Genomic DNA, 16,249 nt, shown 5'->3' with positions numbered 1-16,249 from the left:
CCATGTTTTATTGATTTTGTGGCCAGACTATGAAACTTGAAAATGAATCTGTGTTTGAAGAAGCCCCAACTCGATAACTGCAATAAAACTCTCTAGTCTATTTGTTATGGCAGGATTTCCAGACGGGGTGTCATCCGTAACCTTGTGGGGGAGGGAGAGGCAGAGGGAGAGGGAGAGGGGATATTTGGGGTGGAGGGAGAGGGAGAGTAGACATTTGGGGTGGAGGGAGAGGGAGAGTAGACATTTGGGATGGAGGGAGAGCGAGAGGGAGAGGGGACATTTGGGATGGAGGGAGAGGCAGAGGGAGAGGGAGAGGGGACATTTGGGATGCCATCTGTTTCCTCCTCTTCATTTGGTCTTTACATCATTTCATAATGTGTGCAGAAGGAAACAACAGCCGTGGCTCTTGCGAATGGTTGCAATTTCCACTCTCAAGTCACGCACGGCCAATTATCTCTCATGCTGAGACGGATCGATGATCCCCATTGGCTGACTCAGCTGTCAATAATTCCAGCCTTGGTCGCAGTCATTAACACCATTGGGCGGTTAATTATATCGGTGACCAATGGGGGAACTATACTTAGTAACACTTAACTTGACACCGGCGTCATACGCATGACATGACAGTTTCATAACAGTCTCTGTTTTCTTTTTTTGGGGGTCTTTTTCGACTTTTATTTTGATAGGAAAGTGTGAGAGGTGGACAGGAAGCGAATGGGGAGAGAGATGGGGAGGGGTCGGCAAAGGACCCGGGCCGGGAATCGAACACGTGGCAGGCGAGTGCCCTGCCGGTTGACCACGGCAGGGCCAGTGTCATAATAGTCTCGAAAAAGTGCCATGATATATTCATTATGTCGATGTCAATGTCATATGTGAATGTCACTTAATGACAACAGTCATATAATGTTTATGACAGTGACATAATGATTGACATGATTGGAATGACAAACAAGATTGTGTCATGTAATAATCCAAATGTGGACTAGAGTGGATTTACTGGGTACTTCATGTATGGAAGTGGTGGTGCTATTCTCTAAATTAGTGATTCTCAAAGTGTGGTCCGGGCACTGGTGTTCCGCAACAGGCACTCAGGTGGTCTGCGAGGGGATTTCTACTTTTCCAAGACGAGCTAGCAGTAGGCTATATTTGTAACAAAGCTAAACATAGCTGAAGTATTATGTTCACCACAATAAGGCAGACTTGTAATGTGAATAAAAAGGGAGTGATCTGCATCAAAATTAGCAGCATCAAATAAGCAATTCAGTTGACAGGTGGTCCCTGAACATTTCTAGGGGGGACAAAATGGTCCTCGGCCTGAAAAAGTTTGAGAAACACTGCTCTAATTCAGGTCCAACATTCTGCATCAGCAGACATACTGTACAGCATAGTGTCATCAGAACGCTTTACTGTATACGGTATGTAGAGCACTTGCCTAAGGCATTTGGCGCAGGATATTAGCCCAGTGGGGTCGTCATTCAACTGTCCATTCCACCAGTAAACTTGGTTACTGAAGAAGGTCGGATGACCTAAATGTTGTGTTAAAGTTGGCTAGTGGAATGGACAGTGTGTGGGATTTCTTAACACACTCTGGTGGTAGATGATCGCTCGGTCTACATTCAGCAAAATAGACATACGGTACAGTACGTGTAGAGGGACACATACCAGACAGTAAAAATAAAGCTGCGGTAGTGAAGTGAGATGAGGTAGTGAAGTCTGCCAAGTATGCAGCGTGAGAGCTGCCCTGCTAATGACTCCTTATCACAGTGCGGCACCACCACTGCTACACTGGGACACCAGCACCAAATCAGCTGCATCAGCAGCAGCGGCAGCAGCAGCAGCACAAATGAGCCTGTGGAACTCACACTGCACTACATTGCACTACACAACTATATACAGTAACAACTACAGTACAGTAGACAGTAGGCAATGTGTAATGTACTCACTGCAGAATGCAGTAATCACATGTTCCCTGTTCTCTTCTATCCTATTCTCTTCTATTCTATTCTCTTCTAGTCTATTCTATTCTATTCTATTCTATTCTATTCTACTCTACTCTACTCTACTCTACTCTACTCTATTATATTATATTATATTATATTATATTATATTATATTATATTATATTATATTATATTATATAATTCTATTTTATTCTATTCTATTTGTATTCTTTTCGCATTCTGTTTATTTCATTTCTTCTTTTCTTGGCCTTTTCAAACATCCTACTACATTATTAATTGCAATGATTAAGATACCTCTCAGCTGCATTGTGCCATTCCAAAAAGCTTTGTCCAGGATTATCATGACAACTAAATTTGGTGATGTAGTCTACCTCTGCCCTAAAGGCAAAGTGCAGTAACTACATATATTGTCAAAATTGAGTTTAGTATGAAAATGGTCTTCATAACGCCTCCTTTGTCTTATTACAAAACCTTGTTGTCCAAATGTGTCCCAATTTTGAGATATTGACTTGTCAACTTTGCTGTAACAACAATACCAAGGCTTTGAGGGCATTTAGTTCTACACAATCGTTTCGATCTGAAAGACAGTCTGGCGAGGATGACTCATAACGTTCAAGATCATGGGCCCTGTGTCATAATGGCCAAGCATTCCGACCTTAACAGTTTCTCTGCCCAATCAGAGAGCAGGGCAGTGTGTCATAATAGCCAAGTATTCTGCCCCTTACAGAATTTACAATAGGCAACTCCCCAGACCTAATCTCACTTGTGATTAGGTCTGGTGTTAACCAGGCAAGTCACATGATGTTATGCCAAAGATTTTCTTTTGAACATCTCTGGGTATGCTACACCAAGTAGTCAGTCATGCAATGTGTAAATCAGTCACTCACTGACATGCATAGTACTAGACCAGCACTACACCTCTGGTTGTGACCTCCTGTCCAACACCACTGCTGTGTGTGTCCATCGCCACCTCTTGGCTGCCAGACTTGGCTTCCCTACTTTCCATACACACACACTCACGCACGCACACACGCACGCACGCACGCACGCACGCACGCACGCACGCACGCACGCACGCACGCACACACGCACGCACTGAAGTACACACACACGCACACACACACACAGGTCTTTTCACCACTTCCTAGCTGGAAGAGAGGGCTGGAGCTGGGACTGGAGGACGGGGCTGAGGTAGGGGAGAGGGTTGGGGCTGGGGCTGGGGCTGGAGGAGAGGGTTGGGGCTGGGCGTTGGGCTGGGGCTGGAGCTGGAGGAGAGGGTTGGGGCTAGAGTAGGGAGAGACACCAGGTGGCGGAGCTGGGGCCGGGGGAGAGGGCGGTGCTGGGGCTGGATATGAGGAGAGGGCTGGAGGAGAGGGCACAACACAGCTCAATTGTGAAGCAAAAAGTGGCGGCAGAGTCGCGGTGTGTCAAGCTGTAGGCCTACCAGAAAAACGGCAGTGGAAAAAAGGCACAGGTGGCGGAGCTGGGGCTGGGAGAGAAGGCTTTGGTTGGGGCTGGACTGGTGCTGGAGGAGAGGGATGACGCTGGGGCTGGAGTAGAGGGCAGGGGAAAGGGCTGGGGATGGGGCTCGATATGAGGAGAGGGCTGGAGGAGAGGGCTGGGGCTGGAGGAGAGGGCAGGGGAAAGGGCTGGGGATGGGGCTCGATATGAGGAGAGGGCTGGAGGAGAGGGCTGGAGGAGAGGGATGGTGCTGGGGCTGGAGGAGAGGGATGGGGAGAGGGCTGGGGCTGGAGGAGAGGGCAGGGGATGGGGCTGGAGGAGAGGGCTGGGGCTGGAGGAGAGGGCAGGGGAAAGGGCTGGGGATGGGGCTCGATATGAGGAGAGGGCTGGAGGAGAGGGCTGGAGGAGAGGGATGGTGCTGGGGCTGCAGGAGAGGGCAGGGGAAAGGGCTGAAGGAGAGGGCAGGGGCTGGGGCTGGGGTTGGAGGAGAGGGCAGGGGAAAGGGCTGAATGAGAGGGCAGGGGAGAGGACTGGAGGAGAGGTGGAGGAGAGGGCTGGGGCTGGGGCTGGAGGAGAGGGCTGGGGCTGGAGGAGAGGGATGGGGATGGGGCTTGGGATGGGGCTGGATATGAGGAGAGGGTTGGGGCTGGAGGAGAGGGATGGAGGAGAGGGCTGGAGGAGAGGGCAGGGAGGCCAGGTGGCGGAGCGAGTAGCGAGCAGCGAGGAGGAGTGCTGACGTGACGTGATTGGGAGTGTCAGCCTCTGCCTCTATACCGCCCCTCTGCCCCCAGGCAACAAGAGCAGGAGCTGCAGTCCAATGGCAGGCTGTGGAGCAAGTGCGACAAGCAAGTCACGAGCAGTTAGTCAGTTAGTCTCTCTCTCTCTCTCTTTCTCTCTCTTGCTCTCTCTCTCTTTCTCTTTATTTTTTATCTTTCTCTCTGCCTCTCTCTGCCTCTCTGTCTCTGCCTCTCTCTCTCTCTCTCTCTCTCTCTCTCTCTCTCTCTCTCTCTTTCTCTTTCTTTTTCTCTCTCTCTCTCTGTCTCTATCTATCTCTCTTTCTCTTTCTTTTTTTCTCTCTCTCTCTGCCTCTCTCTCTCTCTCTCTCTCTCTCTCTCTCTCTCTCTCTCTCTCTCTCTCTCTCTCTCTCTCTCTCTCTCTCTCTCTATGTCTCTCTCTCTCTCTGATCAGCTCCTGCTCCAGTTGTCTCACTCTGTCACTTTCCAATCCTTTCACTTTGTTCCTGAGAGTTAGTCTCAGTCTCACACTATCTGCCCTGCTTGCTTTACTCCCTTCGTTTCCAGAGAGTTTGCACTATACTCCCTGTTCTCCTCTCACATATTCTGCTCTATGCAAAGGCAAAGTGCAGACACTACGCCAACATTGAAACTGAGAAATATGCCTCCAAAGCCTTGGCTCTAAAACAGACACATCTGGGCCATAGGGCTTTGTCACAAGATAAATGAGGTGTAATGAATACAATTTTCAGTCTAAACTCAATTTTGACCAAATTTGTAGTTACTGCACTTTGCCTTTGTAAGTCAATGTAGGGCAGTATAGTAGTTAACCAGTGTTACTCTCATTCTCTCCAGTTCTCCAGTTCTTTCTCTTAATTCCTGAGAGTTAGTTTCATTCTTTTGCTTTCCTCTCCCCTTCCCTTGTTTAGCTACCAACTCTTTCTCTACTTGATTTGTTTATTTTTATATATAATTATAATATCATTTATGTATTATGTACCAAATGTATTTCTTTGTTTGTCCATTATCCACTTGTTCCCCCCTTCACTTATCCAGAAAAGTTCAACTCTATACAGCATTTCCCTTACAAATGAGTTGTATTGGAAATTTTATACGTTTGTAGCCTACTGCAAATGGGCCCATAGACAGGCTTATTCACTCTTTACTGAAAACAGTCGACTACACCATAACAGCATTTCTATGACAATGTCTTCAGTTTCTGATTAAGACTTGGTCATTACCATTTTGGTGACAAGAAGGTAAACAGCTAAAGTAAAAGTAAAAGTAAAAGTAATCTCCCATCTGTTTCCCATATACAGGTACAGGTATCCCACTTCCCACTTTTCTCCAATCTGAGCTGTGTGCCTCTTGTTGAACTTCAAAGCTCATGGTGGTTGTTTTTAGTTTTCATTTCATTTTGGTTATTGTTTGGTTTGGGGTTTTAATAAAGAGAGTAAAGAGAGAAAACTGACTTCATGCCTCCTGATAGTTCTTTTGTAGAGTTAGTAGGGCACAATCCCTGGTGCTGAACAAGAAAGTATTATGTGAATCTGAGGAATTATGTGAATCTGAGGAAGACCTAGAGGTCGAAACGTCATCATGCTTGCCATTGAATGAATAAAAAGAAAAAATAACTTAAAGAAGAAAAATCCAAAGCAATGTGCAAACGTTTTTCCACAAAACATTCCTGATAGTTCTTTCTCACTAACACCCCATCTCCCCGTCCATCTTCCCCTCTATCCTCTCCTCTGCAGGCTTTAAAGAACCTCTTCACCAGCCGCAATACGGGGATCGGCCGCAAGGGGCGCTGGCTGACCACGGAGGACCTGGAGACCTACCTGTACGCCTTCTCCCAGCCCGGGGCCCTCACCAGCGCCCTCAACTACTTCAGGAGCCTCTTCAGGTGAGCATGGCACCTCAGCACAACACTAGCCTAGTAAACTAGCCCCACCTGCCAGCGGACACAATCATTTTTGCCTACGAGTGGGTCTAGCCTCAGACAATGCCCCAATGCCCTGAATCTGGCTGGCCAATCACAACGCAGGACATTTGTTTTCATTTGTTTTGAATCTTTGGATGCAAATTGGACAGGTTTTTCTGGGAGTGACGACAAAGCGTTGGCAGCACAGACAATAGTCAATAATCAATAGGCACAGACACAGTTTGAAAAACAACGGGTTGTTCACATCAACAATCTTCCGATGTCTCATTAATCAGGGCCAGACTAAATATTCACATTTAATATCACATTTAGTCTGGCTTGTCAGGCTAGCACAGTAAGTTATACATACAGTAGGTTTTTTTGTTTTGGTGTGAGGAGGGGCAAGATGCTAAGTAGCCAACCACTTGAGCTAATTTTTTGACCAACAGCAATTTCCAACAATCAGAGGTTGAACAGTGCGCAGCCAGGGTCACGCAGTCAGGGATTGTTTACAAATGGTAAACCCACGTATAGCCGCAGGAGCACCTCCACTTTTGGGCAGTCATGGGTAAGCGGTTAGGGCATCAGACTTCTAGCCCAAAGGTTGCCGGTTCGACTCCTGACCCGCCAGGTTGGTGGGGGAAGTTAGCCAGTGCTCTCCCCCATCCTCCTCCATGTACTTTGAGCATGGTACCGTCCTGCCGCACTGCTCCCTTGGGGCGCCATTGGGGGCTGCCCCCTTGCACGGTGAGGCATACATTTAATTTCGTTGTGTGCAGTGTGCAGTGAATACTTGTGTGGTTTGGAGTGCTGTGTCACAATGACAATGGGAATTTGACTTTCCCTGTTGGGCTTTCGCTTTCACTTCACTGTGAGAGAGTGGGCTGCACGCTGGGTAGAGACTCGGTCCATTAGGATCTTTTATTACTGTAAATTACAAAGCGTAACATGTCGATGGAGTAGTGCAGTGCAGTCTTCCTGTGGCTATACAGTATGGTATGTACCCCTCACGTCCACTGGAGCAGGACTTCATGAGTCATCCTTGCAGAGCAGAGGATCTTCAGCTGAGGAAGGCTGAGAGAGAAGCCAGGAAACGCTGCAGTGGAATGCTGAGACGAAGGTCCCTCACATGGTCAATTCAAACCTGAAGACTTACATCCTTTGCTGTAGCCTCTTCATACATCATAACAACATTGCTATGACAGTACCGAGAGACTTAAGTAACAGATTAAGACATAACCATTACAATTTTGTTACAACATAGGCTCTGTGCTAAGGGGTTAATCAGCCAACACTGTCATATAAGCAGCCCAATACTATAGGACTGGATTTGGTTGGTTGGATGAATGAATGAAGCTAATTCTGAGTAAGTGGAGTACTCCAGGATAGTGTGTGTGTGTGTGTGTGTGTGTGTGTGTGTGTGTGTGTGTGTGTGTGTGTGTGTGTGTGTGTGTGTGTGTGTGTGTGTGTGTGTGTGTGTGTGTGTGTGTGTGTGTGTGTGTGTGTGTGTGTGTGTGTGTGTGTGTGTTTGTGTGTGTGTGTGCGCGTGGTGCGTGTAACAAATTCTATGGGGGAGCAGGGGATAGAAGACCCAACCAGTTGTTTTGGTTGTGTGGTCAGTTCACTGGTGCCCCCTAGTGTTGTAGACTAGAACATGAAAGCAAATGGCCTCCTGTTGACATGTAAACAAACCAGATAGACTCCAATTTTTGAGTTGCAAAATATCTGTAAAAACATGTAGCAGATTTCATGTAATGAAATGTGAGATTTAAATTTTATGTAATGAAATGCGAAAGTAGTAATTGGTACACCGTGGTCTCCCGTGTTGGTGCATCTCCAGTTGAATAATTCGTAGAATGAAGAGGTGGGTCGCACTCGGTTCTTCTGGTTCATCATTAGCTTGCTGTCTTGCTGCAATCATATGGTGTTTTGTCTCAAAGCCTCCATTGATGTGACATGAAGGCTGATTTAGTGTCTGTAGTGTCTTGACCTTGTGTCGTGTCTGCCCCATTACAAAGGAGAATGGAGACGGGAGCTATTTAATTGACAAACAATATGCCTTGTGTCCAGCAGTGCACATATTCAGAACACCCAGCATATATCTCTCTCTCTCTCTCTCTCTCTCTCCCTCTGTCTCTCTCTCTCTCGCTCTCTCTCTCTCACACTCTCTCTCCCTCTTTCTCCTCTGTCTCTCTGTCTCTCTTCCTTTGTCTCTCGTCTCCCTCCCTCTGTCTGTCTCTTTCTCTCTCTCTCTCTCTCTCTCTCTCTCTCTCTCTCTCTCTCTCTATCTCTCGTCTGTCTATGTGACATATCAGGCCACTGTGCCAGCCAGCAGCAAGGCCGTTGTCAGCCGCTGTAGTCACAATGACACAGTTTATTTGTTATTACCAGCCAGAAGGAGACAGATGATGAATGTCAACATCCCATAATACTAATTACCCCCCTCCACACTGAAAGCTGCAGTGTGGCGCTGAGGATGAATGTTGCCTTACACAGTGTTTCACTGTGTACACTGCAAGGGGTACTTGGTCAAATTAAATTTTACATGTGACAAATGTATGGGGCCTAGTTACATTGGGATAGAGAAAACGATATAGAACTTGACTTGGGGGATACTCATGGCACAACGAAAATGCTTAGGGGATACACTAGGCAGAAAAGGTTGGGAAACACTGCCTTTCACAATAACACCGACCTCATGGATTGCTGTTTACTCTGCAAGGGTTCATTTTCAGGTTATAGGCTGTTATCAGTGTTTCCCTTGCGAGTCCCGGTGGGCATGGGTAGACATGTGATTGTAATGATTTGATAGGCATATGAAAAGGCAAATACGTATATGAAATATGAAATGTGGCCCTGCCGTGGCCAATCGGTAGGGCACTCGCCTGCCATGCGGCTGACCCTGGTTCGATTCCCAGCCTGGGTCCGTTGCCGACCCCTCCCCGTCTCTCTCCCAATTAACTTCCCGTCCACCTCTCACACTGTCCTATCAAATAAAGTCGAAAAAGACACACAAAAAAAGAATTAAGATATGGGACATCCCCAAAACAAGCATCTCTTAAAAAATGTTTTCAACAAAGACTTTGACAATATTTTTAAAAATGAGGGGGGTGAAGGTGTTTGTTTGTTGTCAAGGTGCCTTCCTTGACTACTATGAAGTGCTATGCGAAACCCTGACAATGCTGCCTTTTTAACTTCATCAAGCAGTGTGCCTTTGGAATCCTTGGCAAGACTTACAGTATATTACGTAAACAACAGCTACAACTGGAGTTAAGTCTGACCATATTTTTAAGTAACTTAACTTACGTATTTCCTCAAGCCAAAGTGCACCCGCTTAAGAGGGAACAAAATGGAGCAACACTCCTGAATGGCCAGCACTCCTCAGTATCTGTACCTGTATTTCTGCTTCTACTTCTTTTTTTCCAATATATTTTTAGGGCTTTTTTACATTTATTTATGACAGGACAGTGGAGGAGAGACAGGAAATGACTGGAGAGAGAGAGATGGGGAAGGATTGTAAAAATGACCCGGGCAGGAATCGAACCCGGGTCGCCGGCGTAGTAACCCAGTGCCCTACTGTTTGGCCACGGCAGGGCCTTCTGCTTCTGCTTCTACTTTATACTGTATATCTCTGTCAAAACTCATTGTGCAAGGCAAGATACATTGCTGATTGGGCTTCAGACTGGTCTTCAATCGACATTGGCCTACTGTAATGCGTGTGTGAATAGTAAAACTCTCTACATTTGGTCAATTAAAGCACATATTGTTTCCTCACCACTTGATATGTAGTTCACTGCATGTCAGAGGAAACACAGCTGTTTGCCATGTCCATCTGCTCACTCAGAATGGCTTAAGTGGGTAAATATAGGCCTAGTGTGTGTGTGTGTGTGTGTGTGTGTGTGTGTGTGTGTGTGTGTGTGTGTGTGTGTGTGTGTGTGTGTGTGTGTGTGTGTGTGTGCGTGTGTGCGTGTGTGCGTGTGTACGCGCATGTGTGTGTGTGTTCCCTGGCGTTCCCTGGGCTATATACACACAGAGCAGTGATGCGTGAGGAATCATCATATGTGAGGCTTCTGATCTGACATGATGACTATATCATATCTCTCTGACGTGCAGCATATGCACATGAACATCAACACTAGTGCTGCAGTGCTGGATTGGCAAGAATAGGGCATACAGGGCATTTGCCCGTAGCCTGGTCCTGACCATCCCATAATACTACCATTTCATTTTGTATTCATGGTCTGGAGGTTGTTTGATCTGACGCGATTGCTGGAAACGGGAAGGACATTTTTGGAAAAATCAGGAGAAGCTGTTGAACAAAGATGTCTGATGTCTATCTTTGGCGATGTAGGACAGTTTAACAGACATGTCTGACAGAACATCCTACCGTAGGATAAAATTACAATGTAGGACCTGTCAGAACACTGGCCAAATCCTGCCGCTCAACATCGCTCCACTGAAAACAGTTACCAGACGTAGTGCGGAGCCAAGACTCTTGGCGGAAGTACGTAGGTGCGCAAGGCTAATTTGCCCGCTGGACTCTGGATGATTCTGGCCTGTTCTGGTCCTCCCCTGTCCTCATGCCACTACAGCAGGTCTCAACGAGGTAGTCAGATTTAAATAAAGGATTTTGGCTGTTGTGGTCAAAATAGCTCATATTAGACCAGGGGTGGGGAACCTATGTCCCAAGGGCCATTTGCGGGCCATTTGCCATTTGCCTGATTTAAAAAATATATATTTTTAGGGGCTTTTATGCCTTTATTTTGACAGGATAGTCGAAGATGGTGACAGGAAGCGAATGGGACAGAGAGATAGGGGAGGATCGGGAAATGACCCCGGCCGGACTTGAACCGGGGTCCCCGGGGGTGGGCATGCAAGCCCAAATATGGGGGGCTTAGCGCGCTGCGCCACAGCGTCCCCCTGGCCTGATTTTTTTGCCCCGGTCCAGTCCTGAATGCATGCATACTACACCACAACGCAGCACAGTACAACATAGAGAGGCTAGCTGTGCAGGGGCGGTGCTATAGGGGGGGCAAGCAGGGCATTTGCCCCTGGGCCCAGGGCCCTCCTGTATTGGTGGTGGGGGCCCTATAAGTGTCTTGCCCTGGGGCCCTATGTGCAATTGTTCCACCACTGTAGCTGTGGCTCAGAGCGGTATGCACATACGGTAGCCTACTGAACAGACCAATGGGGAGAGGGCAGGTCAGCTCACATCAGATTGTTGCCAGCTGCTATCGAGGACATTGCTCACGCATCATTGTTTTTTCTGTAACGGACAAATGTAAAATGTTGCACGATATAGTTATGGACCTATGGGGTCAGCCATAATGAACTAGTGGTTAAGGAGATGGGCTTCAGATCAGAGGGTTGCTGGTTCAAATCCCACCCTTGCCCCTATACCTCTATGCAAGGCATGTCCTTCATCAAGGCACCTAACCCCACATTGCTCCAAGGACTGTAAACAATACCCTGTAAATTGCTGTAAGTCACTTTGGATAAAAGCATCACCCGAGTGTAATGTATGTATTGGAAGAGAGTGGAATTGGAGTGGAATTGGAGAGTGGAATCAGGGGCGTAGGCAGAAATAGTAAAACAGGTGGGCCCAGAAAAAATCGGACGGGCCCAACCCGAAAGAGTGTAGGTAGATATTATAATATCACGCTCAAAAATGATACTTTGAAATTGAAATCATAGAAATCACAGAAGACGAACCAGATTTTTGGCAAAATTATAAATTTTCGCTCAGTGCTATGCCATTAATTATAGTTCAACAGTTGACTGTCAAGTGTGAAAAGGACGGGCTTGGATGTCAAGTGGGCAGGCCCAGGCCCACCCAGGCCCACCCCTGGCTATGCCTTAAGACCTAATACAGCCAGTAGCTACCCAGCTCCTTCAGTTACAGCACTCACAGTAACGGTAGGGACACATAGGAGGCGAAGCAAGCGAAGCGAAGAGAGGCGAAATTCAACCGTCATCAGGTCGTCGCAGCGAATCAAATGGAATGGAACAGTTATGTTGTTAATTTGATTGGGCCGCGGCAGGCGAATTCGCTCCTCATTTGCATACATTAAACTTTCTTTAATCATTTTGCTTCGCTTCTCTCCTGTTTGCTTGCTTTCGCTTGCCTTCGCCTCTCTCATTGGAATGAATGGCGAAGTTGGCTTCGCTTGGCCAAATTCGCGTCTATATGTCCCTACCGTAATACAATACAGAGAGATATTTTGCTGAACCACGTGCCAATGAGTACAATATAAAAGCCATAATGTTTCCCATACAACACTTGTAATCTGCTAGTAAAGGTGGGTGTGGGTACACATGTGACTTTCATGATTTAAAAATCATATGAATGGCAAATACGTATATGAAATATGATATAGTACACTTTCAAAAATATATCACTTGTAAAATATTTGCAACACAGTACATTACTGACAGTACATTACATGGCGCAAGCGCGATGCCTTACTGAAATGATATGAACCATGCTGATGCAGTAATGAAATACACTTCTGTGGCCCTACTGTGGCTGGTATGGTAGGGCACACGTTTACTACTCGGCCGACCCGGGTTCGATTCCCGGTCCGGGTCCTTCGCCGGTCCTTCCCCATCTCTCTCTCCCAGCACACATCCTGTCTCTCCTCCACTATCCTGTCCCACAAAAAAAACCAATAAAGGCTGAAAGGCCCCAAAAAAATATATTTAAAAAAAAATACACTTCTGCTTGTTAATTGTTTATGATTTGTTTGTTTGCTTGTTTGTGTTTATCTAGCGTTTATTTTTTTCTAGTGTGGTCCTCCTGTGGGACACCGTACAGACACTGTACAGTATAATAGGAACTATGCTGATGTTAATTGTTTGTTTGTTTGTTTGTGTTTTCCCTGTAGTGTTCTGCCGCTGAGCCAGAGGTGCATGCGGACACTGGTGCTCCTCCTTTGCTAGAGAGGGACACCTTACTGAAATAATATGAATTATGCTGATGATAAAATGCATTTCTCTTTATTTGTTTGCTGATGTTTATTATTTGTTTGTTATTTGTTTGTTTGTGTTTATTCCGTAGTGTTCTCCCGCTGAGCCAGACGTGCATGCGGTCCCTGCTTCTCCTCCTACCGCAATAATATGAACTATGCTGATGTTTATTATTATTTGTTTGTTATTTTTTGTTTGTGTTTACTCCCTCCGTAGTGTTCTCCCGCTGAGCCAGACGTGCGTGCGGTCCCCGGTGCTCCTGCTGTGGGGCGAGAGGGACACCTTACTGAAATAATATGAATTATGCTGCTGATAAAATGCATTTCTCTTTATTTGTTTGCTGATGTTTATTGTTTGTTTGTGTGTTTGTTTGTGTTCTCTAGTGTTCTGCCGCTGAGCCAGACGTGCGTGCGGTCACCGGTGCTCCTGCTGTGGGGCGAGCGCGACGCCTTACTCAAATAATAGGAACTATGCTGATGTTTATTATTGTTTGTTTGTGTTTACTCCGTAGTGTTCTCCCGCTGAGCCAGACGTGCGTGCGGTCCCCGGTGCTCCTGCTGTGGGGCGAGCGGGACGCGTTCCTGGAGCAGGAGATGGCGGAGGCCTGCCGCCTGCACATCCGCAACCACTTCCGCCTCAACATCATCTCCGGCGCCAGCCACTGGCTGCAGCAGGACCAGCCGGACATCGTCAACACGCTCATATGGACCTTCCTCAAGGAGGGAGAGGGACGCAAGAGCTACAGGAACTGACAATGACGTACGGATAGACGAACAGATGGACAAACTGACGGATGGTGGATGCATGGATGGATGGAAGGAGGGGGCAAACGGATATATGGATGGAGGGATGGATGGATGGATAGATAGATGATGGATGGACAGATGGACAGACATAGGATGGGTGGATAGATGGATGGAAGGATGGGTGGACAGAGACAGGGTGTATGAAAGGATGGATGGAAGAGCAAATGGATATATGGATGCATGGATGGATGGATGGATGGATGGATGGATGGATGGATGGATGGATGATGGGTGGAGGGGTTGGTGAACAGAGCGATGGAGGGCTGCAGAGGTGGCAGGACGAGCTTGACATCGTCAACACGCTCATATGGACCTTCCTCAAGGAGGGAGAGGTACAGGATGCAAGAGCCACCGGATGGATGGAGGGATGGATGGATGGGTGGATGGATGGGTGGATGGATGGATGGACAGACGAACATAAGATGAAAGGACAGATCGTAGGATGGACAGAACAGAACACCATGTGGATGGATGCATGCATGAGAGGACAGATGGAGGGCTGGACGGATGGACAGAGAAGATAGTTGGACAGACAGATAGATGGATGGTCGAACGGATAGAAGGATGGACAAATACAGTAGACAAGACAGATGAGTAGACCTTTCCCCTCCCTCCTCCCTCTTCTCCTTTCTTCTCTTCCTTCATCGCCAGAGAGGGAGGGGTGTTCCTCTCCTCTCCTGTTCTCCCCTGCTCCCATCACCCCCCCCACCCAACCCCATTTGCAACCTCCCTTCTTCCCTGTTCCCCACGAGGAGGTGGGGCCAAGGCATGGGGGGTGTCCTCAATGTTTGGGGATGTGCGAATAGTTGTTGAGGGGGTATGGCCAATGGGTCAGGGATGTGGTGAGTGGGTGGGTGTGGTCAATGTTTGGGGATGTGCGAATAGTTGTTGAGGGGGTATGGCCAATGGGTGAGGGGTGTGGTCAGTGGGTGGGTTGTGGTCAGTTGGTGAGTGGGTGGGTGGGGCTTACTGGGGTGCATCTGCCCTACGCCCAGATTTCGTTCTGATATCCTAACTCCCGTCCTCCCCTGCTCCCTTGCCTGGTCGTAGCCTCGTGATGACGTCACTGACGTCTGTAGTGTATTTCAATATCTCGCAAAAGCTATTGCAATTCTAATGTCATTTTCTAATTTGCAATCGAGATGGTGAATGAAGAATAGTCCCCCAAAAGTTGTTGTGGCAGGTAGCCTTGCGCGCCATCCTACATACTTCCGCCAAGACACTTGGCTCCGCACATCGTCTGGTACCTGTCCTCTGTGGAGCGATGTTGATTTTCGCCGGTGTTCTGACAAACGGTCCTACATTGTAATTTTATCCTACAGTAGGATGTTCTGTCAGACATGTCTGTTAAACGGTCCTACATCGCCATAGATAGACGTCAGACATGTTTGTTCAACAACTTATAAGTTAAATCCTGATTTTTCCGAAAATGCCCTTCCTGCTTCCTGCAATCGCGTCAGATCAAGCAAAGTCCAGACCATAAATACAAAATGGAAATGGTAGTATTATGGGATGGTCAGGACCAGGCTAGGAGGCAGGGTCAGTGAGACGCGAGGCCACAAGCACAGGCCGAGTTGCCTGGTTATCACCAGACCTAATCACACGTGAGATCAGGTCTCGAGACCTGCCTTCTGTAATTCCCGTAGGGGGTGTGCACGGTTTACGATGGACGACGGCTGTTTATTGGCCGTTACGAATGTGTATCATTTAGCATACGGAGCCAAAGCCAGTTGTGGCAGTTGTATCTATTCCAAGAAACTGCAGTCGTCGCCTTTCCACGCCTCCTTGCCCTCTGATTGGAGACCATGATCTGGTACCCTCACTGAGGGTAGACTCCATGCTTTCTTTCAGATCGGGATGCTTGTGCAAAGCAGCATGGGATTTTCCAGGTCACAGGCTGAGGACGGGAGTTCGCATATTGGAAAGGACCCCCTGAGAGGGAAACAAAGGCAAAGGGGTGTTGGGGTGGAGTGCATGACGAGACGAGAAGTACAAGTATCTGAAGTAAATGATAGAAGTCCGCAACACTGCTAATGCTCCCAGTTGTTTTATTTGCACAACGTTTCGGCACTTCGGGACCTTCGGGAAAAAGGACGAAGGTCCGAAACGTCGTGCAAATAAAACAACTGGGAGCATTAACAGTTTTGCGGACTTCTATCATTTACTCCAGTTACTTTATTTTGTCCAGCACCTGTGCCACTGATGTGCGCATATTCTCTACCTTCTTGAGAAGTACAGTTATTATGCCTGTGAACAATTCAGCCACCATTAAGGTAATGCAATCATCCTTTTAAATTAAACGCATCTCAGATATTTTTTAAAGATGTCAAAGTAAAATAGGTGGAGAGAATCACGTAGCCCCTTAATGCGCGCCGTACCTCCAGTGGCACGCTGTAATAGT

The 16,249-nt window shown here is 47.3% G+C and overlaps 1 protein-coding gene across 1 annotated transcript in view; it reads left to right on the top strand.

Moving 5' to 3' along the window:
- The window catches only part of ephx4 (epoxide hydrolase 4), a 51,065-nt gene extending 37,271 nt beyond the window's left edge, over nucleotides 1-13,794 (top strand). The window contains exons 6-7 of the mRNA XM_063200535.1: nucleotides 5,910-6,058; nucleotides 13,554-13,794. Coding sequence (XP_063056605.1) covers nucleotides 5,910-6,058; nucleotides 13,554-13,794 — 390 coding nt within the window. The remainder of the gene's footprint in view (nucleotides 1-5,909; nucleotides 6,059-13,553) is intronic.
- The last annotated feature ends 2,455 nt before the right edge of the window (nucleotides 13,795-16,249 follow it).

This window comes from Engraulis encrasicolus, chromosome 6, assembly GCF_034702125.1.
Source record: "Engraulis encrasicolus isolate BLACKSEA-1 chromosome 6, IST_EnEncr_1.0, whole genome shotgun sequence".
NCBI lineage: Eukaryota > Metazoa > Chordata > Actinopteri > Clupeiformes > Engraulidae > Engraulis > Engraulis encrasicolus.
This window is presented reverse-complemented; position numbering and strand designations above follow the sequence as displayed.